The sequence below is a fragment of the Drepanopeziza brunnea genome, assembly GCF_022702325.1.
Source record: "Drepanopeziza brunnea f. sp. 'multigermtubi' strain 214-2 chromosome Unknown ctg2, whole genome shotgun sequence".
NCBI classification, from domain to species: Eukaryota; Fungi; Ascomycota; class Leotiomycetes; order Helotiales; family Drepanopezizaceae; genus Drepanopeziza; species Drepanopeziza brunnea.
Window position 1 is genome coordinate 2745321 of NW_027094065.1, and position 22823 is coordinate 2768143.

At 51.4% G+C, this 22823-nt stretch overlaps 8 protein-coding genes across 8 annotated transcripts; 5 read left to right on the forward strand and 3 right to left on the reverse strand.

Annotated features, from left to right (window-relative positions):
- Window positions 1-563: 563 nt before the first annotated feature.
- On the forward strand, window positions 564-1545 carry L3040_001855 (uncharacterized protein; the record flags this gene model as incomplete). Its single annotated transcript, XM_007289577.2, has 3 exons — window positions 564-803; window positions 848-1096; window positions 1153-1545. 3 exons carry the CDS (start codon window positions 564-566, stop codon window positions 1543-1545), a joined length of 882 nt encoding a protein of 293 aa, XP_007289639.2.
- A 250-nt stretch (window positions 1546-1795) lies between these two features.
- Window positions 1796-2610, reverse strand: L3040_001856 (uncharacterized protein; the record flags this gene model as incomplete). Its single annotated transcript, XM_007289576.2, has 4 exons — window positions 1796-1807; window positions 1865-1956; window positions 2011-2445; window positions 2496-2610. The coding sequence occupies 4 exons, from the start codon at window positions 2608-2610 to the stop codon at window positions 1796-1798; spliced, it is 654 nt and encodes a 217-aa protein (XP_007289638.2).
- A 514-nt stretch (window positions 2611-3124) lies between these two features.
- On the forward strand, window positions 3125-5556 carry L3040_001857 (uncharacterized protein; the record flags this gene model as incomplete). The annotated part of the gene is made up of 2 exons (XM_007289575.2): window positions 3125-3424; window positions 3484-5556. The coding sequence occupies 2 exons, from the start codon at window positions 3125-3127 to the stop codon at window positions 5554-5556; spliced, it is 2373 nt and encodes a 790-aa protein (XP_007289637.2).
- A 795-nt stretch (window positions 5557-6351) lies between these two features.
- L3040_001858 (uncharacterized protein) lies at window positions 6352-7497 on the forward strand (the record flags this gene model as incomplete). The annotated part of the gene is made up of 5 exons (XM_007289574.2): window positions 6352-6572; window positions 6634-6710; window positions 6795-6945; window positions 7009-7386; window positions 7446-7497. The coding sequence occupies 5 exons, from the start codon at window positions 6352-6354 to the stop codon at window positions 7495-7497; spliced, it is 879 nt and encodes a 292-aa protein (XP_007289636.2).
- A 661-nt stretch (window positions 7498-8158) lies between these two features.
- Window positions 8159-11146, reverse strand: L3040_001859 (uncharacterized protein; the record flags this gene model as incomplete). Its single annotated transcript, XM_007289573.1, has 1 exon — window positions 8159-11146. One exon carries the CDS (start codon window positions 11144-11146, stop codon window positions 8159-8161), a length of 2988 nt encoding a protein of 995 aa, XP_007289635.1.
- Window positions 11147-11262: 116 nt separating this feature from the next.
- Window positions 11263-13729, forward strand: L3040_001860 (uncharacterized protein; the record flags this gene model as incomplete). The annotated part of the gene is made up of 6 exons (XM_066156919.1): window positions 11263-11351; window positions 11404-11462; window positions 11715-11943; window positions 12011-12481; window positions 12545-13141; window positions 13198-13729. The coding sequence occupies 6 exons, from the start codon at window positions 11263-11265 to the stop codon at window positions 13727-13729; spliced, it is 1977 nt and encodes a 658-aa protein (XP_066012924.1).
- Window positions 13730-13953: 224 nt separating this feature from the next.
- On the reverse strand, window positions 13954-16688 carry L3040_001861 (uncharacterized protein; the record flags this gene model as incomplete). Its single annotated transcript, XM_007289571.2, has 2 exons — window positions 13954-14852; window positions 14909-16688. 2 exons carry the CDS (start codon window positions 16686-16688, stop codon window positions 13954-13956), a joined length of 2679 nt encoding a protein of 892 aa, XP_007289633.2.
- Window positions 16689-18533: 1845 nt separating this feature from the next.
- Window positions 18534-22759, forward strand: L3040_001862 (uncharacterized protein; the record flags this gene model as incomplete). Its single annotated transcript, XM_066156921.1, has 9 exons — window positions 18534-18552; window positions 18609-18653; window positions 18721-20792; window positions 20844-21290; window positions 21336-21635; window positions 21690-22019; window positions 22075-22213; window positions 22271-22373; window positions 22753-22759. The coding sequence occupies 9 exons, from the start codon at window positions 18534-18536 to the stop codon at window positions 22757-22759; spliced, it is 3462 nt and encodes a 1153-aa protein (XP_066012925.1).
- Between the last annotated feature and the right edge of the window lie 64 nt (window positions 22760-22823).

Sequence of the window (22823 nt, forward strand, 5' to 3'; positions counted from 1 at the left end):
TTGTTGATACTATCGTGGAAATTACCGCTCAAGTCTCACCTCGTCACCATCGGCGGTCACTTCAAGATGAATGCCGCACCGCTACCACCGCCACCACCGCTACCGTCACCTGCACTGCCAGTCCCTACTCAGGTAGCCCAGCCTTTCCCAACTGTCAATTCTAATCAACCTTCGCAACCTCAAGCCTCGCAGTCGTCCCAGTCTCAGTCAATAAGCATTTCCAGACAGCCCCATGGGACGCCAAAGTCACGAGTCGAAGAGGGGGATCCCCATTCAGATTCGGACAGGATGAAGAAGAGCTTCAAAATCATGAGAAAATTTCGGCCGAGAATCGCGTGTACTGGACACCAGACCACCGCGCTTGCCTCATCCAAATTAGGAAGGCTCGTTGTACGAAGACGAAGGAGAAAAGCATAGAGGAGATTACCAACAGAGACCTATGGCGGTCTCTCATCTCGGAAGAGCTAGAGCGCCAAACATCGGTCTTTCGGTCAGCCGGCTCTTGCAGAAGCTACTAGGCCAGAACTATCGCAGGTACTAAGGAATTCGGCTCAGGTTTGGACATGACGAAGTCGGCAGCCGGAAACGCAGAGAGATCGGCAATACCACCAGAAAGTTTAAGCACACCAAATGCTACGAACGACATCCCGTTCCAGAAGAAGTCGGAGTCGTGGAAACCCTTCAGATTCACGGATGAGCAGAAAGCAAGCTTGGAGCAAGAGGCAGAGAATAGCTTGAACCCAGATCGAGGAAATCGGGATCGGATTGCTGCGAATTCAGGCACAACACATCGTCAAGTATTGGTTAGTAGGCCCCAAAAGTGCCAATAATACTACTGATTTGCAAGAACTGGTTCGGAAATACTCGTGCTGCGTATAGAAAGAAGGTGGGAGAGAATGGGGATGGAGCTGAGATGAAGGACAGAAGAAATTCAAGGCGGCTAGTAAGAGATGCGGCCGTCGAGGGAATTAAAAAGCGGAAGAGGATTCATCTGTCTTCCTCGGAAAAGTATGTCGACTCCGACGACGATGTCCCCTTCATTACGCAATCGAGAGTCAGCAGCCACGTCAGCCCAATCCTAGGACCAAATGGAGAGGTAAGTACCCAAAGTTTTGATCACATCCAGGTTATTTTTTGACTTCTACTCCTTAGCCCGCTCTTCCAGGCCACCTCTGGAGAAAAGCCGGCAAGCGCGATCCTTCGCTTCCGCCTCCACGAGTGTCATTGGCCAATGCTCCTCACGTTTTTACAGAGAACAGTATTCTTGAGAAGATCAAAGAAAAGGAAACTAAACTCTCAAATCTTCAAGTAAAGAGCGATGAAATTTCGAGAAGATTAGGGTCAACCAAGGCGAAAAGAACCAAGACAGGTCATGATCTTGCAGAAGTCGACAAACAGAGGTTGAAATTGAGTAGCGAGATGGCAGAGATGGAGTCGATGATTCAGGAGACTACGGCCGAAGAAGCCAGCATTGACAGTTCAATCAAGGACCTCGGCGTTGAGAAGATAATCCTCGAGGCGGCCCCGAAGCTCTTGGGCGTGTGAGTGGGAGTTCCGCGAAGACACGTAGAGAGTGTGCTCATTTTTGCTGTATTATCACTACGAGAGTTGCCGACAGTTATGTCACCTTTGTCGCTAGGACTCTTGCTATGTGCAGAACCGGTATCGTTGAGCTAAATGTATATTGTGTCAGCTTCGAGTATCATCAAATACCAACCGCATACGAAGAAGCCGAAAGTGCCATTTCGTGTTATCCTTTCCTGTGACTGGCAGCCGGTCATTCAGACAGTAGGCTTTACACCCAAAGCTTGACCCATCGCCAGTCAGCCCTATGGTAATTTGATGCATCCCAGAGAGCACTTACCAGTGTTACTCCAGTCTCCCCTTCATGTCTTCCTACATGCGTTGTAACGACCGGGTATTTCCCGACGTATGACAGCGATCCAGTATCATATGCTTGTACACCTCAGCTCCCAACCATCCTCTTCACCTTTTCCAGCAGCACCTGACTCTCTTTTCCTAATTTCCTCTGCCCGTTCTTCCCGCCAGTCCTCGCCTTCGCCATTGTCCGTCTGAACCTCTCCCTCTCTTCAATCTTCTCCTTCCTCTCCCGCTGATTCTTCTCGTACTCTGCTCTCCTTTCCTCGCCCTCTGCCCTCTTGCGCGCCGCAAACTCCTGCTCTTTCTCGAAATAGCCCGGCTTTTTTGCCCTTCCCTGCCGCGGCCGCTGCGAATAAGACTCGCGATTCGAATTCGAGTTTTGGGGCAAGGTATCAGGGGCGTCAAGCATAGCCTGCCGATCGGGATGCAGTTCTTGAGAGGCGGGCTCGATGGGCTCTTGCTCGGTGGGAACTTTGGTCGGGGGCAGGTCGGTCTGCGCTTTGATTTTGGCGTAGGACTTCTTGATCTTGGCTTTCTGGATGAGATCTTTTTTTATCTTGATTACTGCAGGCAGATTAGTATTGGGTTGTGCTGTCTCGGACGCGTAGGCGTACCTTTTCTTCTATGAATTCCGTCTGGCAAGTTATCCGGTCCGACTTTAAAGCCCGGGCGATGCTTCTTGGGCTTGGGGTCTGCTGCGCTATCGTCTGCTGGTCGTTTGGGTGCCATAGTTTTCTGAGAAGCTGGGATACCGCAGAAGTGCAATTGTGTTGGAGAGGAATACGGAGGTCGAAAGAAAATGGCGGCGGTACAAAGTACAAAAATCCATCCTTGTCAGCCCCGACTAAACCCGGGGAAAATTCGGTTGCTCGATCGGAGAAACATCCCGGTGGGGGTACAGTACCGGTACTCCGTACACCGACAACTTGATCCTCCTCGCATGCTGCTTCCAATCTCCCTCCAGCCTTTCTCTCCTCATCTCTTCTCCTCCCCTTTTCTCACCGACATTCTCTCACCCGCATTGGCCGTCATCATTGTACACACGGAGCCATTTATGTCTTATTCTGCTGCATGAGCATGAGCATGAGCACAAAGAACTGTCCGCCTCTGCCGCCCCCCACTTCACAAGATCTAGACCAACCTCTGGTTGCAATCCTCAGCCCTCCTCCCTCTCCAACCTTCCAACTCCACTACGATGTACCTATGACGGAAAGAGGAGCGGCGTGAAGAGTGTTCAGTCAGAATGCCCATCTTTCAGGACGACTTCCGGGCCTGCCGAGGATCCCCTCCTCCTGCCAAACGTACCATTCGACGGTCGAAATCACCCGATAGTGGAATTTTGATGGAGAGGAAGGTCTCGGAAGAGAGTATCAGGACAGAATTATGTGAAGGACCTGTGCCAGATATTCCGGACGAACGAGAGCTTCCGTCAGGCGGCCTGAATCCGGGCTTCAAATTCCCCGCCCAAGGAACGTCCGATAGAGCCGACCTCATTGAACGATTGAATCAGGGACAGAGTCCTACTTGGTTGCCAAATCTTAATGTACGGATCTGCTTCCTCTTTTCACCCCCTTGAATTCATGTGCTGACTGTCACTTGTAGCTTGGATCTCTCATCCACGAATACGAGGAAACTTCACGAAAGCCCTCGCCCGTTGCCTCGAATTCCTCACCGTTACTCCCCTCTCCTGAAATTCCAGAAGCGAAGCGGCCTTCTACACTCGAGAAAGAGAGGAATCAAATTGGGCTACAGATCGAGCGGCCCAGGTCGGCGTTGCATAGTGGTGATTTTACAGAAGGATCTGGTCTCCCGGACAGATTACAACCATCTTCAACACTGAGCAGCTCTGGACAATTCCCTTGGGTCGTATCTTCGCCGCTTCGATTTTTCTCCCACTTCCCACTTGATCCGCGCTCTCCACCAGGTGGCAGCTGTGATACGGGACAATCTCGAGCTCCTTCTTTGTCCTCGTCATACTCATCCAGCTTCATATTGAAGCCTCCTACGAGTCCCCTTGTACAATCGGAAAGCAACGATGATTTGATAGCGGGACTGGACCCGATAGATATCACTCCATCTTCGCCGAGACATTCTAGACGACACACCCTACAAGCTTCGCATTCGGTCCATTCTACGTCTTCGGTACCAACATCATCAACCTTTAATCGAGCCTTGCCACATCTCCGGCGTGACAACACATCTCCTTACCAAGCCCACCAGCCGAGACGATCATTTACATTTAATAATATGCTGCATTCTACTCCTTCTCCACAAATACCGAGAAGGCCATCGTACACGTCAGATAGCTCGCCACTTCACCATGCATCGATGGTCGGTTCGTACGAAGAGAGCATTATCCGTGGGCGAATGTCAACGACCCCTTCCAAACCCCTGGACTTCGTTGCCCAGATTGGTGTTTTGGGTCTTGGTAAGTGCAAGTCGAGTCTTCGCTGCCCAGCTCATGTGACCGTGCCTTTCCCTGCTGTATTCTACAGCTATGAAAGTACGAGCCATGGTCGTACAGGCAAACATGAGGATGGACCCAGTCCGTACGTTGGTCAAATTGATCTCGAAAACAGCCTGCCGAACTCGGATGAGGCTCGAGATAGTAAGAGGAAGCGCGGCACCAATCTGACCCGCACCTTGGAAGGGGACATTGAGATGACTGATGACCTGACTACACCCCAGCTTACAGAGCGTGAGATTCGCCGAGCTGGGAAGTTCAAACGGAGATCGACATCGCCTAGAGCACCTCCTAGAGGCAGCTACAGAATTCCCGAAAAGGGTCAGTTGCAAATTATCATCAAGAACCCAAACAAAACGGCTGTCAAGCTATTTCTCGTCCCCTACGACCTCGCTGGCATGGAACCAGGCACCAAAACGTTCATTCGCCAACGAAGCTACTCAGCTGGCCCCATCGTTGATACGCCTGTTCCTGCCATACCGCAAACGTCGTCAAATCCACTAGACCGTCCTATTTTACGCTATTTAATACATTTGCACATATGTTCGCCCTCTCGTGGACGGTTTTATCTCTACAAAAGCATTAGAGTTGTTTTCGCCAATCGTGTACCAGACGGAAAGGAGAAGCTACGGAATGAGCTCTCCTTACCCGAACCACGCTTCAGTACATACAAGCCTGGTCGGGACTTTACTCTTAGCCTCGCACTTAGTGGAGGTGCAGGCGCCAGTCTTGCAGCCGAGAAGGCATATCGAAGACGAAGTTCGGGGTCCCCCCTGGGTCCTCCGGCGAAAGCGTTCAATCCGATGGTTGGGATCACGTCGTCGATGGAGGATGGGTTCAGTAGCGGATCGCCACTCGACTTTGGTCGAAGCTCGAGTACTAAGCCCGTTCAACCCATCCCATTCAGCCTAGTGGCTAAGTCTGCACGCATGGACAATGATGCTGTTTCTGAAAGGCCCACGGACGTTCAGTCGCCATCTTCTAGCAGGAGCAGTCAGGCGCCGATGTCAAGAAGCTCTAGGTCTATGTCATGGAATAGTGAATTCACTGGTATCGACGGAGATTATGACAGACTAAACAAAGGAGATGCTGGTTACAGAGGCAATTTCCTCATGGGGTCACCTGATAGCAGATTGGTCTCCGGGCTACTTGCAAAGAAGTTGAGGGATCTTGGCGTTGAGATGAAGAGCTTGCAAGATGGCGTAGATTAGTATGAGTTTTTGCAGGAGTAAATTGTTTTAGGGAATACCCGGTTCGGAGCATGGAGCATAGGATAATTGTGGATGAATCTCAGAAGTGGCTTTCATTATCGCTATTATTCGCACAACGATATATTAGACAACATCTTAATGCATATACCCCGCAGAATTCTAATAGTCCCTTCCCATCAAAGTTGAGTGCTTAAAATTCCGTCCAAGAGTGCACATGAGCCATCTGATACCATCTTGTTCGAATTTTCGAGTCGTGCGCACGGACAAGAAGATGTAAAGACGACGATATAATCTAGCATACATACGCAACTGCCGTTGGTGCAGTCACCTTCTGCGCCGAGTGTACCGCACTATTGGTATTTATTAGCGTGATTTCAGTGTACTTATTCGCTATCTGACTCGGGCATTGCACCAGGTATTCTTAATATTAGAATATCACCTCTTATTTTCTCTTGATGTGTTTGTTACCTGCTCCGGTACTGCTCATGCTTTCGCATCTCGATCATGGCGTTTCGATCATGATTTTTGAAACTCCAGATGCACTGTATGTGTTCATCTTCAAACACGCAGCCACGCAGCGACTGGCTCCCAAAAGCAGACGCTCATAATTATCAACAGCCAGCGCTGGCAGATTCTGACGTGTGCCTGAAGCTTGAAGTGTTTGGATCCCGCGTTTCAAGCATCTCCTCTACCATCACAACGCCGTCTTGTACCTGCTACCAGACCACAAGCTGCGATCCTGACGACGCGAACATTTCACATATACGAACTTGCTGAGGCCGGAACCTCCTCGCCATGACCTTCCCTCTAAACTTGCTTCTTGTAATTGCCAGTGTAGTAATCATCTTTTCTATTCCTGCTTCTGTGCAAGCGGATCGTTCATTCAGCCTGAAAGACCTTGGCGGCGGGAACGACATCGGGGATGTGATAAGGGGAGTGCTGGGCGCGAACTCAAGTCTGGCGAGCGGATTGGGGGCATTCCTCGGCGATCACGGGAGCGTGATCTATCAGAATGGGTAAGTAATAACGAGCAAGCTAGATAATCTTATGTGGGAATCTTGGTTGACCGATGCCCAGTCTGAGGAACAAGAAGACGAACCAGACCATCTGTCCGAGGATGAGCGTAATCTTTGCGAGGGGGACGAATGAGCCCGGTAGGTCGCCTTTCTCAAGGGAGAATCCGGGGAGTGGGGGTAGACTTGTGAGGCTCGATTTGATGATATATATATGAATAATAGGCAATGTCGGCTTCCTCGCGGGTCCAGCGTTCTTCGCTGCTATTGGAGAGTATATGAACGGCACGAACCAACTCGCCATCCAAGGCGTGGACTACGAAGCTCAACCCGCTGGCTTTTTCGCCGGGGGTTCACAGAAAGGTGCTGCGAAGATGTACGTCCTCATCCCAAAGCCGAAGCCACTCAGGACGGACTACAGTACGCTTACAAGCTCCAGGGCCTCCCTGATCAACTCCACCCTGCTTGCCTGTCCCACGACGCCTCTCCTCGTCTCCGGCTACTCCCAAGGCGCACAGCTCGTGCACCTCGCAACCTCCTCTCTTCCAAACACGACGACCTCACGCATAACCAGCATCGTGATGTTCGGGGACCCTCAGAACGGGACTGCGATCAGTGGGGTGGACGGTAGCAGGGTGATGACCGTGTGCCACGCGGGCGATGATATATGTAAGGGCGGTGCGAAGGTTACGGCCGATCATCTGAGTTATAGCAAAGATGCGAGCGCGGCGGCCATGTGGGCCATGGGGAGCGTCGCGAATTTGGGCATTACCAGTATGAGGATGATAGACTTGATAAAAGTTGGGAGGGCGATTGGGTAGGTAGAGGATCTTCAGAGGGTTCCGGGAGAGGTGATCCTGAGGTGGTTTGGGACAGGGCGAGTTGGACGAGGAAGAGGACGATATACCGTAATCGTCGGCTCGCTTAGGTAGGCCTCTTATCATCCTTTCAGACTAGCCGACGATTAAGGACAAGACAACTGAAGTGCGCACGGTAAAATTTGACCAGAAACGATTCAGTAAAGCGAGAAAATTATCAGGAACCGTTCATTCTATAAATGTTTCAGGCCTTGTTAAAATCATGCACCAAAAAAAATGGGCAAAAAACAAAAGAATAATTTTTGTTTCCGGAACGGGGAATTGAACCCCGGTCTCCTGCGTTCACGCCGATCACTTGGATCATTGAGAGGCAGAAATGCTAGCCACTACACCATTCCGGATATCTCACAATGAGCGAGCGAGTCTCAATAAGATATATATTCAAATTACTTGTAGGCGGGGCTTGCCCTATCTGACTCGCCGAGACCCACCCGATTGGATAATTAGGTGATAGAGCAGAGACCACCCCACTCACTTGTTGCGCCCAGTCACGGGAAGTGCCGGGGCGCCTCGTCAGAGCATGGGCCGTAATATTTCATTTAGCGAGATCCTTTGTTTACTTTACATTACTATTCGAGAATCTCACATTGAGCGTCAATTTGAACAATTAGAGATGTAGTTGAATTCTTTTCCCGAAAAAGAGCTTTCTATGGCAGCGAGATGTGCTATGGTACAGAGCCTACACTCAAGTATACACGTTGTACAAACACTTCAAAAATTTCTAAGTACAGTCCGCTCAAGGTAATCGTCGACTCGTTGCATCGTCGTGATGGCTCTCACAACCCTCGGGCAATTAGTCTCCAGATAATTGAGGAGCGTTTCGTCAGCCGTCGACTCTGCAGCCATCGACTGAAGCTCGAGGTATCCTCGTGCAAGATACAGGATGGTGAGGTACTTCGGTCGCAGATGTCTAGGTTTCTTCCTCGTGTTACGCAGGTCGAGGGGCAGACGGTTTCGCTCTGGAAGAGACCATCGTATTCGAGCCCAGCCAGTCCAGCCGTCCATCAAGTGAGTCTCACAAAGTTCGAATGCGAGTTTGTATGCGTGTCTACGGGCCAGGAGCTCGATGTAGGAGTTCCAGTTATGGTTGTCCAAGAGAAAACCATCTTCCAGTAAGCCGTTCACTGTTTGCGTCATGACGTCGGACTTCATCTGGATATTAAGCGATTTTAGGTAGACTGTGAGATGCCTTACTAGATCTAGCTGCCGTGCTGGAAGAATCTTTTCAGATCGAACCTCGGTCAGATGGTCTTCTGGCAAGTTGCCGGAGTTGACTAGGGGTGTACCAGCCCCTTTCGCCTGGGCCAATGCGAGTTCCCAGAATCGCTGAATAGCGTCATGGTCCCTCTCCACCAACTTTGCTTCCATCATGGGGTATAGAATTTCGAGTGGGACGGTTTGACGGTATCCTGGGAGAATTCTCTTGAACGCATCGTAAAGCTTATCGACGGTTGAAAATTCGGAGTATTGACCAACAACGAATATGATGTAGCGGTAGAACATTGTCGGGTACGCAATATCCACCGGCACATTCCCAGCGCCTTTTCTAGTGGTGTCTGAAATGTCCTGGGGATCTATTGCGGCAATTGCTCCCTGAAACATTTCCAATGCCCGGCCGATCATTTCTGACGCTTGCCCTTCCTCCATCAACCGTTCATCCTCAACGACCTGAGCTTGCAATTCGAACAGCTTTGAACTTGCACTGGCTCTCATCTTGCGCTTGACCATTCTATTCGAGAGGTCAAAAACTTTGTGAAGTTCACCTGTTGCAAGAAATCCTCCCATGACAATGGCGTAGTGAAAGGGGGTTGAACTGATTCCAGCCTGCGGCATGACATTTGTCAGAATGCTATAGGCTCGGTCGGGTTGCCTGACCACACATAAAGCTTGCATCAAGGCCGAATATGTGTATCCGTCGTAGTCGACACCTAATTGTGACATGCGTTGCAGCAATCGGTTCACGGTGACCAGATCTCGCTGCATAGCATACGCGACGAGAAGTTGGTTCCACATTCGTGTCCGGGATCCTTTCAGCTCCATTCCGGCCGCTTCTTCGCAAATGGTTTCAGCTTTGTCGATATCACCATCTCGAATGTGGGACAGCACTAAGGTATCAATCATTGCAGCACTTCTTTGTACTTGCAATTGCTCAGCGAGTTTATACAGTCCGATGACACGGTCCACATCACCCCGAGTTGTACAGATACCCATCATTGTGCCGAATGTATAGTCATCTGGTTGAAGTGTCTCATCATCGAGTAGCTTCTCAAAGCATGCATATGCGCGGTCCGTATCGCGAATCTTGCCGTAGGCACTGATCAAGATGTTCCAGCACAGGAGACTTGGTTCAAAACCATAGACACTTTTGATTGATCGAAAGAATCTGACCACCTCTTGCACCTCACCACGTTTGGCGTGCACATGAAGGACTGGTGCCAGGTCGTCGACTTGCAGAAGCGTCTTCGTCTTCGGATTAAGCTTCTTCTTCTCCGCTGATTTCTCACACAATTGGTCAAAGAGAGCATGAACAGTCTGGGCATCGCCTTGGGCGGCAAATTCACTCATGCACATCTTGTAGGCCAAGCGAGTGGGGCTCGAGTAGATCCGAAAAAAATCGTCCAGGACAGCTTGCATGCCGATGATACTGTGATGGACGCAGAATATCTTGAGTAATTTGTGCAGAGTCGGACGATTCCAGTTGACGTCGTTTTCTTTCCGAGCCTGTCGATAACACCTGACCGCAAGCTTCGTCTCTTGGAGATTGATCAGCAAGTCGATAGCTTGGTCGTAGAGCATAGGAGTAGCCAGCTTCCAGTTTTGGAGGACAATCAAAAGAGCCATGAATTTGTTCGGATTAAACGTTTGAGAGTTTAGCAGAGCTCGTCGGACAATCCTGGACGCAAAATTTATGAGACTCAAAAATTCCTCTGATTTTTCGGGAGGAGCATTGCCGATTCTTCTGTTTGCATATTCTGCTAGATCAAGTGCCTGACTAGAGAGGGAGGGGTCTTGGTCGAGCACTTCGAAGATATTGTAGCTAACCTTGACTCCTGGACGATCTCTGAAATCCTGAACTTGTTGCCAAATGGAGAACGCTCGTGACCAGGAGGAATTCTTCACTAGATATGCAAGAAGTTCCTCTGATCCTGCTGGGATAGCCAGAGTTTTCAAGCCAGTCTCATGCAAGGTCATCGCGTCCGCAAGATTTCTCAATCTAAGGTAAGATCGTATCGTGAGCCTATAGGCTATAGGAGTCCTCTCTTCGGGATCCAACAGCTCGAACAGCTTTATTATCCGCTCTGCATCGACGATACGCTCCGAAGGCGAGAGGTATCGTATCAGCTGCATACGGAGAGGACCCTGCTCTGATTCAAGTTCCAGCAAAGAATATTGTCGCCAGGCTTCTTCAAAGTCATAGTTCTTTTCAAGACCCAGTCTTTCGTAAAGCCTCTTCATGCTAGCATTGTCGGCAGCTGACAGGACATTATCTGCGACAGCTTCAGTCTCAGCAGCGGTTTCTGTCATGTCTGTATTGGAATCTTTCGCAAATGAAGAGTATTGTCGGTAGCCAATTCTGTCCAGATTGTTCCTGACCAACCTTCCACCTTGACTATCAGCTCCCCAGCCCGAGTACTGCCGCAGGATATTCATGGTACCGCTTGGGTACAAAAATTCCAGTAACGTCCCAGTCTGCGCCATGGTCGATCGTCGAGGCTGCACATCTCTCTCTGGCTCCTGATCTGCAGGTTCTACCATCCGAACCAAAGCAGTCCACAACGGTGACATCTCAAGGTCGATAGCCCCGTGGCTCCAGAATGATGAATGGAGAGTTCTGCGACTCTGCAATGTTTTCCTGGAGGCTGGCAGGAGGCGCCGCATACTGCCTGACTCTAGACATCCTGCCGTACGCTCAAGCATGCCCTATCCGCGCCGGAAGACGTTGACCGAAGACCCAGATCTATAATGTCGGAGGAGGAGGTCAACTGCTGGTCTCAAGCGTGTCTGAGGAATCTATGTTAGTTGACCAGACGTTAGCCACGCAGCCTTATACAGTAGAAAATTGGAATATATAATACCAAAGGACATGCTTCAGCTTCAAGAAGCTTAGAATCGGATGGCGAGAGGGGATGAGGATCAGAATGCTGGAATCTGGACAGGAGCCAGGAGGCAAAGATCAAAGCCGGAGGAGGACGATCTTAGCGTATTTTCGAATGACCCTGTCTTTCCGGACCCCACCAAGCACACTTCACACTTCACATTTCGCAAGTTCCTGGACAACTGACCCGGCAGCACAGCGCAGCAGAGATGGAGGTCACCAAATTTGTCGTGTCAGGGCGCGACAATGCAAAGCTCTTTGGCGACTATGCAAAGTACCGCACGCTATTGTCAAACCGGATCCATAACCTGCGCACGAAGCTGGGGATTGCGACAAAACCCCGCGCGAAGTATTCCAGCAAGGCCCCGGTGACTGCTGAAGATATTGGGCGCAACAAGGAGTAGGTTTGGACGGTAGCCTTTGATTTCGACTTGGTTCGACTTGAGTTCATGCTAATGTATTCGAAGGTTCGTAAACCTGTTGTTGCTCACGGCAGAGCGCGCGTGGGCACATGCCATGTCCATGAGGGAGATCCATTCTGCGGACAAGAAGGGGATCACTGGCTCAACTCGATCGCACATAATCTCACGGCTTCATAAAGCTACCAAATATGCCAGCACGTTATACCAACTTCTTACGGACAATGAGACCACCGGTGCTGTCGACGAGGATGTTCTCGAAGCACGTGCGTACGCGGCGATGCTCTCTGGGACCCGGGAATTCGAGAGGCAGAAGTGGGAGCCTTGTGTGGAGAGCTACTCTGAAGCTAGGATCATTTACAGTGCGTTGGCTACGTCTACAAAGAGCGATATGTTCAAGGATCTACTGTCGGATCCAGTTGACCCAAGCATACGATACGGAGCATACCAGATGAAATTGCCTCGCACAGTAGCTATACCTAATATTGCACGGAAGTTCTTCCCGCGTCATGACAGCAGGTTGGTTTCGCAAGTAGAGAAGCTTGATGCAGACGTATTGAATGACCAACCGACTAGGGCCAGGGCCGCAACTGCGGCGGCTGGTACCATCCCGAAATCGATAACATGGAGGTCTCGAACGGTCGACCTGGAAGACGCTGCAATCGCTACGGCTCTGGCTTCAGTAAACAGTGCAGCAGAAAAATTGACTCAGACACTGGCATCGGTGACAGCTGCACAAGCCAAGGGGAAGGCTTCTGCTTATGACGAGATTCTCATCGCAAGTCAAGATGCAGTGGATGCGACTAAGCATGCAATCGATGAACTGGCTGGAGAAGGAGTTGGACAAGGAGATAAGCGTATGCAGAGTTTACAAATCACCAGGACAGCAGTCAGCTACGAAATGGTCAGTTGGCGAATAGGACGAAACAGAGTGTTAGTTGGAGAGCAAGATGGAGCCGTGATCGACAAACCCATGGTCCAGCATAGTAAAAAGAAGAAGGCAAAGGTTGCACTGGTGGAAGGGACTGGACGCAAGCTTGCTCGCTCACGCGAAAAAGCCGCTCTTTATGATTCCATTCTGCAAAGTCTGGACTCCATCAAAGAGCTCCCTGGAGTTGCAGCCGATGCCTCGTTTCTTGAGGAGCTGGACGCAAAATATGGGTATTTCTCTGCACTCAAGTAAGTATCATGTAAGCCAAAACTCAAACCGCGCGAGCTGACAATCTTGCTTGTAGGTGTCTGACCTTAGCCCGCTCCCACGCTCTCCTCTCCAATCCCAAGAATGCTCTCGCTCTCCTTGCTCGTGCATCTGAAAAGTGTGATGCCGCACACTCCCAAATCTCCTCCCAAATGGACACATCTGACTCGTCACCCCCAAATATCGCCATATTCCCTTCAGAAGTGCACTTCCTGAAGACCCTTCTTGATGGCGAGCTTCAACATTATCGCGCGCTCGTCGAACTTTCCAACCTCGCCGCATCCCAAAACTCCGACGACTCAGCGAGTCGACAACCCCTGGTCGAAAGATTAAGCCAATACCCGGCGAAGGATGTGGACCTGAAGAACCTGGTGACGTATCCTCCGAAGTTGGAGCCAATCCCCGTGAAGCCATTATTCTTCGATGCTGCGTGGAACTACATCGAGTATCCAGGCAGGGAGGTCCACGAGATTCCCGAGACCAACGGAGCACAAGAGGTAGCGGCGAAGGGCCAGACGGTGGAACAAACCGCCCAACAGAAGAAGGGATGGTTTGGGTTTGGCAGGTAGTAGTTATAATGACATGGAAAGACTTGCCCGTCATTGGCTTCACCATAACCCCAGGACGTATTGTATCTAGAGCAGAGCAATAGACACGACTTTCCAATTCAGCATGAATTCTCTATATATCTCTCATCAACTCCAACGTTGGGGTATTGCAGCATACGCCCGCCCGGGAAATGCAACCCATAGATGCAGAACCGCTAACAGACATGTTTCTTGCGAGCCTCCGCTCAGAAAAACAACAAATCGTCGTCCTTCCACCCCATATCATTCAAGAAGCCGTGTACGCTCTTCTCCAGGGCCTCCGGCCCACAAATCAGCACCAAATCCTCTCCATCCTGAGCCTTACACGCTCCAACCTCCTTCTCAAGCAACTCCTTCCCGATCCTCCCCACCAATCCCTTCCAACCCTCTTCCGGCTTCGTCAGCGCATACAGCAGCCTGCATTGCTCTTCCCGACCCCTGACCAGGGCATCCATCTCCTCCTTGCATAGGATATCCGCCTCAAGACGATTTCCGTCTAGCACCAAACACCTCGTCCCATCCTCGGGATCGCTCAGCACAGCCCGCAGGACTTGGAAGATCGGGGTGATGCCGCTCCCGGCACATATCATGATGAACCGCTTCACGAAGCGAGGCCGGCCCCCAATGGTGCAGTGCCCCTTCTTAAGGTACTCGAACTTCCCAATCGGGCCTTTGAAATCGACGAACCGGCCGACGGGGACCGCGTCCAGCGCCTTCGTCATCTTACCCCCGACCCGGTCCGCCGTGTCGGGGTACACTTTGACAAGCACTTGCAGAGTACCCCTGTCTGTGCCTTCGGAGATGGGCGTGTAGGGGCGGATGATCACTTCGCGCGTCAACTGGAGACGCATCAAGAGGTGCTGGCCGATGGGGAGACCGATCATCTGGTCCGGATGCTCGAGCGTGAAGCTGAAGATGCGGGTGTCGGCCGAGACGGACTTCTTGGAGGAGAGGAGTGCCTTGGTCCAGGTTTTGGGCTGGAGGAAGATTTCTCGGGGGGTGGACGAGGGGGCTTCTTCCGCGGGATTGGAGAGGATGGCGCGGGCGGCTTCGTCCAGGGAGCCGATGTGGTAGTGCTGCATCATTTCTTTGGCGTTCTCGGAGTCTGTGCTACGTTAGCCAGGCCAGGTGGGAGGGGGAGAATTCGCTGCGTGAACTTACGGATGGCCATGAATTCATCAGTGGCGTCTTGACCTGCAGCACCGACAATACTGGCTGCTCCTCCGGGATGGCCCTCGAGGAAAGCTGCTCCATCGTATACTTCTCCGTTGACGACAAACCACGGGCTGTGATCTTCGTCATGCTTCCTGAGCTCATCGATGGCGATGCTCTTGTCAAGTCCATTCTTTGTCATCTTGATCTCCTTTTTGGCCTCAACAATGTCCGTCTCTTCGTCGCCACCCATGCTCTCGCCCCAGAATCCGTTGGCGAGGTTGCCGCCTCTCGCTTTCACCTTCTCCATCCATCCACCGGGGATCAAAGCTGGCTGAGTGGGGTGCTCGAAGTGCAGAGACTCGCCCTCCTTGGTGATCGTGACTCGATACCAAGGGTTGTTCATCATTCCCAAAACGCTCCAGTACATGTCTCTGGGCTGCACGTTCATGCCCTCGTCCATGCCTCTGACCATGATATCTCCAGCCACTTCCAGGTCCCCGACCTTCAAGTCAATTTCCCAGAAACACCAAGTGAAGCATGTTTCTCGCCAGCCCATGTCGAGCCTCCCTCCGAACAGCATCTCATCCTCGTCGGCATGATCCCGATAGTCGTCCTCGTGGTATCGAATGTCTGCGAGGGCCCAGGATCTGCCCTTGTCCAGAGTCACCTCGACCCTCGTCACTCTCCGACCACCTCCTCCATACGCATATCCGCGAACTTTGTACGTTTCGGGTGCGTTTACTAGCGACAGTCTTTCATCATGGGCTGGGTACGCGGTCGCGCTGTTCGTACTCAGGTCATATATAGCATATCTCTCATCCATCCACCATCTCGGCTCGTTAGCGCTCTGCTCGGGACTGATCATAGTAGGGAGAACCCGGTTGTCGTATATATGATACCAGTTGTCGCTGGGAGCCGCAGTGACAACGAGTCTCTTGAGCCACTTGACACTACGGCCGCCAATCTGACCAGGGACGACCACTCGCAGGGGCTTTCCATGATCCGGACGAAGCATCTCTCCATTCATTTTGTGGGCCACCATGATACCTCTGTTTGGGTCCATTGCCCAGTTGAGCTTCACGGACGTTCCGTAGTAGCCATTTGGCAGTTTATCGGCACCTTCCATGCAGACGTACTTTGCTCCTCGCAACGGCGCAGCTCTCTTGAGAAGTTCGCCTATTGCAACGCCTGTGAAAAGGGCAGTAGACACACCAGCAGCACCCCACGAGAAGCCCTTCGATTTCCGAACCTGATTCTGTTCTTTCCTTCGGTTGCCAGCGCAGACGAGCGTAACCGGTACGGTGATCTGCTCGTACTCGGCCATGAGTTGCTTCAAAGTCATGGTTATCGGGTTCTTGACCAATCCTTCTATGGTAAACTCCCAGTCCAGGACCGAAGCATCGTCAACCTCGGGCACGGCGCCATGATTCCGTACGTAGAAGAGCTCTGGCGATGTGAGGAAACCTTCGTCGTACAAGGCACTGAGTGGCGCTTCGACGTTGAAAGGATGTATGCCAGTCAGGCGAATAAGTCTTGCATCACGGGGTACATGGTTGTCCGGGGTCTTGAGGTCTTGTTGGAGAACCTTTGTTGGCGGGTTGGTCGGTGGAGGAAGAGGATACCGAGAAGCTACTGCCGCACTCGGACTTCCTGGGCTTGGAGACGATTCATCGGAGACTTCGCTGCCACTGTGTTCGGACTTGGGCGGGCTGGGTGGTATCTGAAAGGAAGTCAAAGGCCAGTCCCGAGAAGGCAGAGGAGCTGTAGAGGTCACGTCGGTAGACATGGTTGGCTGGCTACAAGCTGTAGTAACTCAGTGTAGAGATCTCGAAAGAGAAGGGAAGCCAAAGAGGAGGATTCTGGCATCTGAAGAGCAAGATAAACCGATGTACTATGTCAATATTACTTACTTACACCTAGCGACCTGGCTACCGACCTAAGTAGGGTCGCCTCCAGAAGAATGATGGGCATCATGGCATGCTGTTGCAGCCATTTCCGCGGAGTAGGGCGAGCTGGTTAGCAGTGCCGGTAGTTGGAGAAAACTTTGACACCGGTGATTGGTTCCATATAGGCTTCTCCGGTCACAGCCTTATCATCGGGACTTGTTTACCAGTGCAGTGCAGTGCAGTGCAGTGCATACATTTGTTGCTGCAGCCCGAGACGAAGCGTCAATCATGTCAGTGGGTAGGTATCCGATACGGTACTGTACGATTGAAGAAGCTTTGGACTTGACCCGAAGTATCCGAGCAGCGCCAGCTCGGTACGGTAGTTGCAGCGTTCAGTTCCAGCGTCCAGTTCCAGCGTCCAGTTCCCTACTACCTATAGGACTACCGGTACCAGTAGCAGACGGACTTGTGTGTGCCGAGATGAGGTCACGGTCACGGTCACGGACAGCTTTGAGGCCTTTGAGGCCTTTGAGGCCTTTGAGGCCTTTGTGGGAATCCAATTGTTCGACTTGGAGCTCTTTCTTCCGAGGAAGACATACTGACAATACGATCCGCCACTACAAATCTACATGCCGAGCCAGATGCGCCCGTTTGGACCTCGCTGTCGCGCAGATTGGATGGTCCCAAGCAACTCCCACTTTGCAGCCTTGTCATTGAGCCATGCGTCAGTCTGAGTGTATGAGTGCATGAGTGCTTGGATCGCATCTGTTCCCCGACTCCGAAGTGTAGGTAGGTACCGGATAGTATAGTAGGTATGCGTAAAGGGTCATCTTCTGCCGTGGAACGAACGATGCTCTGCCCGCAGCATTCGCATCTCTTGTTCGAGAATGGATGTTGCGAGTTGTCATGAGTCGTTCCGGGTGAGCAAAGCAATATAGATATAGACTTTGTCGATGTATGTAGATATAGATATAGATATAGATATAGATATAGATATAGATATAGATATATATATATATATATATATATATACATCTCCTACACATCTCTCCAGCTGGTTCCGTATCGATCGCATGCGGGCAGGGGTTGCCCAAAGAGGGGCAGCGAGGCTGCGGTGCGGTGCGGCTTTCCGCACAACCCTCCTCTCATGTTTGAATAGACGAAAAGGGGGGACAGTTGCACGAACAATAACAATCCCGCATTTCGGCTTGAGCTTCGTGATTGTGACTGCGACTGCGACTGCGACTGCGACTGCGACTGCGACTGCGACTGCGATTTGCAAACAATTTCCCCATGTACAAGCGCGGGCGGGCTGCCTGCCGCTACTGCACTCCCGGCTACCTACCTACCCACCGTCCCTTTACCATCTACCTACCTACAGCAAACATCCGGAGAGCTCTCCTCTGTGCTACCCACCCAAACTTCTTTCTTACCGAGGAACCAAAATAATTACAACCTCACCCAACCCACCACCGCACATCGAAATAATAAAAAACAATCTAATTCCCCCCCCCCCCCCCCCCAAAACAAAAGAAATCGCACACGCTCCAGCAAACCTCACCTACCTCACCCGTCCTGGTACAGATGCATTTCACTCCTGCGACCAAAGCCTACTTCCACTCCTTCAAGTTCAAGTTCCCTTAAGTAGAGTCGCGAATGTGGGGGCCACCGGCCAGAGGTACAACAACAAACCCACCTATCCACACGAACAACCGTCCGACTTGCCCAGGCTTCAACTGCTCCCCATGGATCGCAAGAGAAAGCGTAAGCTACGCGGAAAACAGACGGGGCCGGTAGGCATTCACTGACTCCATGGCCAGGCGAGTTGCGCGAACTGAACAGCCGTGCGTGGAACGGAGAAACAGGTTCGTACCTCTCCAAATGACATCGGAGAGGGACATACTGCGGACAAATATTTATCTGGCCCTGCAGGTATCTTCGAAGTTAACAAGTCCCTCGATTCTTCCCTCAAAAAGAACACCGCCTTCATCAAACGTCTCAGAACCGCCGTTTCCACCGCTACCCTCAGCACCTTCCTGCAAGAGATTCGCACGCTCAGTCTGCACAAATACCTGTCGGAAATCATATCAGCATGTTATGAGGGACTGTGCAGGCTCAAGTCGCCCGGTGAAATCGAAGCTGGGGTGGAGATCGTCAGCGCGCTACACCAGCGATTCGGACCTGCCGAGTTTACGGAATTCCTGGGCTGGCTGGTTGGCAAGGGCCTCGCGACGCCAGAGAAATCGATTTTGAAGAACCTCGCGGCCGAAGCCCGAGAGAAGGAGGAGAAAGAACGGATCACGCGCCAGAGAGTGCTTTTGAGAGTCGTGACGGAGCTTTGGCTTGTGGGAGTTCTGAGAACCTTGGACGACGTCAGCCGCCCAGATGATAATTCACGAGGGAAGGAGTCCCTCTCAGGTGCCACTGGAAAGGCTGATGCGAAGGCGAAGGCCATTTCGGTGGGTAAGGGTGGCGGCGCAGAGCCGTTCCCTTTAGAGGTTCTGAAGGATTTGCTAGGTCACGATAGGGAACATGCGAACCTCCCATTGCTTGTCATTTTCGTGAAGGCGTTTGGTTGGGATATTCTGGGCGTTCAGGAGCCGGGCTCCGAAGGTCGGAAGGTTGTCCAGGCAGATGGGGCTACGAAGGACGTGGACGGGACCAGAGACGTCAGTGATGAGTCGGCCCCAGCTTCACCCATCGAAGCCGCAAACAACGATCCGCCACTGGCATCTGCAGAGCTTCAAGAGAGATTTCGGAACATTCTGAAGAGATACTTCGAGGATGTCAAGGGCCACCTCCTCCGCGACCAAAAAGCTATTGGCAAGCAAGCTCGCAAAGATGCTGAAGCCTATGTCAAGTCTGGCCAGGTTTTCGAAGACCGACAAGCCAGTTATGAAAAGGTCGTCAAGTCACAGGAACGACTCATTGCAAATGCACAGGTTCTTGCCGATGCAATTGGTGGGGAAATGCCAGATCTCAAGGACTCTGATGACAACGCAGGTGCCGGCAACGGGGGCATTGGTCTTGTCAGGACTGGCGAGTACCTGCGAGGCGAGGGCGAGGGTGCTGGGATCTGGGAGGACGATGATGAGCGGAGGTTTTACGAGAACCTTGTCGACTTGAAGGGAAAGGTTCCTGGAATGCTCCTCGAAGACGGCAAGAAGAAGAAAACAGACACGGACGAGCAGGTTGGCAAGAAGATTGATCCAGCAGATGTCACTACCGAGCCTACCAGCTCCAGGGACGACGATATGTCCACCGCAATCGCGAACAAGACAATTGGGGCCCAGGTCGATGCGCTTCTTGCTCGGCTGCCCGATCTCACCAATAAGGATCTAGTTGACCAAGCTGCCATTGACTTCTGCTTCCTCAACTCCAAGGCGTCTCGAAACCGTCTCGTCAAGGCAGTACAGGAAATTCCCAAAGGTCGGAGTGACCTCTTGCCTTCCTATTCTCGGCTTGTGGCGACTCTGGGCAAGTATATGCCGGATATAACCAAAAGCTTGGTTGATCATCTCGATCAAGAATTTCGGAGTCTTCAGCGACGCAAAGAGAAAGAATTCCTGGGACAAGCTCGATTGGGCAACATCCGTTACCTTGCCGAGCTGACGAAATTCGGCGTGGTTCCCGAGCACGTCATCTTCCATTGCTTGAAAGTCAGCCTTGATGACTTCTCCAGAATGAATATCGAAATCATCTGCAACCTCCTTGAGAACTGTGGCCGATATCTGCTCCGAAACCCCGATACTTCTCCTCGCATGGCATCCTTCCTGGAGACCTTGAAGCGCAAGAAGTCCGTTCAGCACATTGGGCAGCAAGAGCGAATGCTCATTGAAAATGCGGTATACTATGTTGATCCGCCCGTCAGAGCTGCTATCCAGCAGAAGGAGAGGACACCGATTGACTTGTTTATTCGCAAGCTGGTTTATCTGGATATGAACACACGGAACTACACAAAGATCCTCAAGCAGATCCGCAGGCTTCACTGGGAAGAGGTTGATGTAAGCCAAAATTGCAATAGTGTTCATGTAATATCTACTAACGTCACATAGGTCGTTGCTATCCTTGAAAAGGTTTTCTCCAAGCCTGGCAAAGTCAAGTATGGTAGCATACACCTGCTGGCGATCATTGCCAGCGCCCTGTACCGGTACCACCAACAATTCGTCATCACCGTGATCGACAACGTTCTAGAGTCGATCATTCTTGGCCTGGAACAGAATGACTTCAAGTTTAACCAGCGCCGAATCGCTGAACTCAAATACCTAGGCGAACTGTACAATTACCGCATGGTTGACCATCCGGTCATCTTCGACACGCTTTACCGAATCCTGACATTTGGTCATGGTGGTCCTCCCATTCCAGGAAGATTCAATCCCTTTGACATGCCCGATGATTTCTTCCGCATTCGCCTCGTGGCAACTGTCCTCGATTCGTGCGGCATGTTCTTCAATCGTGGCGCTGCTGGCAAGAAGTTGGATTACTTCCTATCTTTCTTCCAAGTAAATTTGTGCATCCCGAAGAATGACCATGACTAACTTTATCAGTACTACATCTACACAAAGGATCCCCTACCGATGGACATTGAATTTATCGTCCAAGACGTCTTCGCGTTAACTCGTCCCCAATGGAAACTTGCCTCCAACATCGAAGAAGCTAGCCGTGCATTTCAACTTGCCATGGCACAGGACCAGAAGACTTCCGGTATGGACAAGGTTCTTGAAGCCGAGGCCGATGATGTGGATAGCGAGAAATCATCAGATGATGGACTGGGTGACCTGGAAGCCGATGGCGGCCTGCCTGACGCTGATGATGACGGAGACTCTGAGACGGAGGAGGAACTCGACGTAAGATATTTCCCTTCAACTTTGATGATGCAGCTGACTAATTGTAATTGAAAGATCGAGATCAACGGTGATGCTGTGGCCTCTGCTGCTGGCACTGATTCGGAGGACGAGTCTATTGTTGTCACCCGCCAGGAGGAGGAAGTTGACCCTGAAGACGAGGCGGAGTTTGATCGCGAGTTAGCGAAACTGATGGCCGAAAGTCTAGATTCCCGGAAGCATGAACGCAAACCCGCCTTTGACGTACCCCTGCCCATGAGACGCAAAGAGAACCCCTCAATCAATACTCCATCTAGCGAGTCGTGGGCCGAAGAATCATCGAACGGCAATGCGCCCACAGGCACAATGGCATTCTCTCTGCTTACCAAGCGTGGAAATCGACAACAAGTGAGCAAATGACCTCTATTTTTCTTAGAACTAAATTTTAACACAGAACTTCCAGACCCGTACAGTTGCCTTGCCATCTGACTCTACCTTTGCCGTGGCTATGAAATCCAAGCAGGCTGCTGAGCGCGAGGAACAAAAGCGAATCAAGGACCTTGTTCTGAACTACGAGCTTCGTGATGGCGAAGATCTTGATGGTGACTCCTCACTGAGCCCCTTGAATCCAAATTTCAATATTTACGGACAGAACGCAGGTCTTGATAAAGCCGCCGGGATGAATTTTGCTAGGTCTGATAGATCTGGCAACACCCGCAGTGCGCAACGCAACCGGAAGCTGCAACTCAGTGACGTTGATTGGTATGACTCTAAGCCGAAAATTTCCCATGTCGAGCGCAACCCCCTTTCTATTTTTACCCAGGGCAAACGACGGACTTCTGTCACCATCGAAAGACTTGGTTTGGATTGTGCTTCCATTGACCGTGTCTCTTCGGAAGAGCGTGTCCTACGACCGGTCAGAGCTATACGCCAAGCTGGTGGCAGACTCACTCGGAAGGCTATGCTCGAGGCACACGCTGCTACCGCGAACAAGAACGGCAAGACATAGCAGTCGCTGGCTGTCTTTCTGAATCCGGGAACTGAGACTATGCCAGTTGCTCGTTTGCTCTCTTATTTTCAACATTCTGTAATTGTACGAAAGATGTGCTGATCACAGGCCCTGTCTGCGGGGAATCTTTAGGTCATGATTAGACATTGTTTACGGGTCGCGAGAGACACCTTTGTTCTTGGGATCACTACCCAGCACAGCCT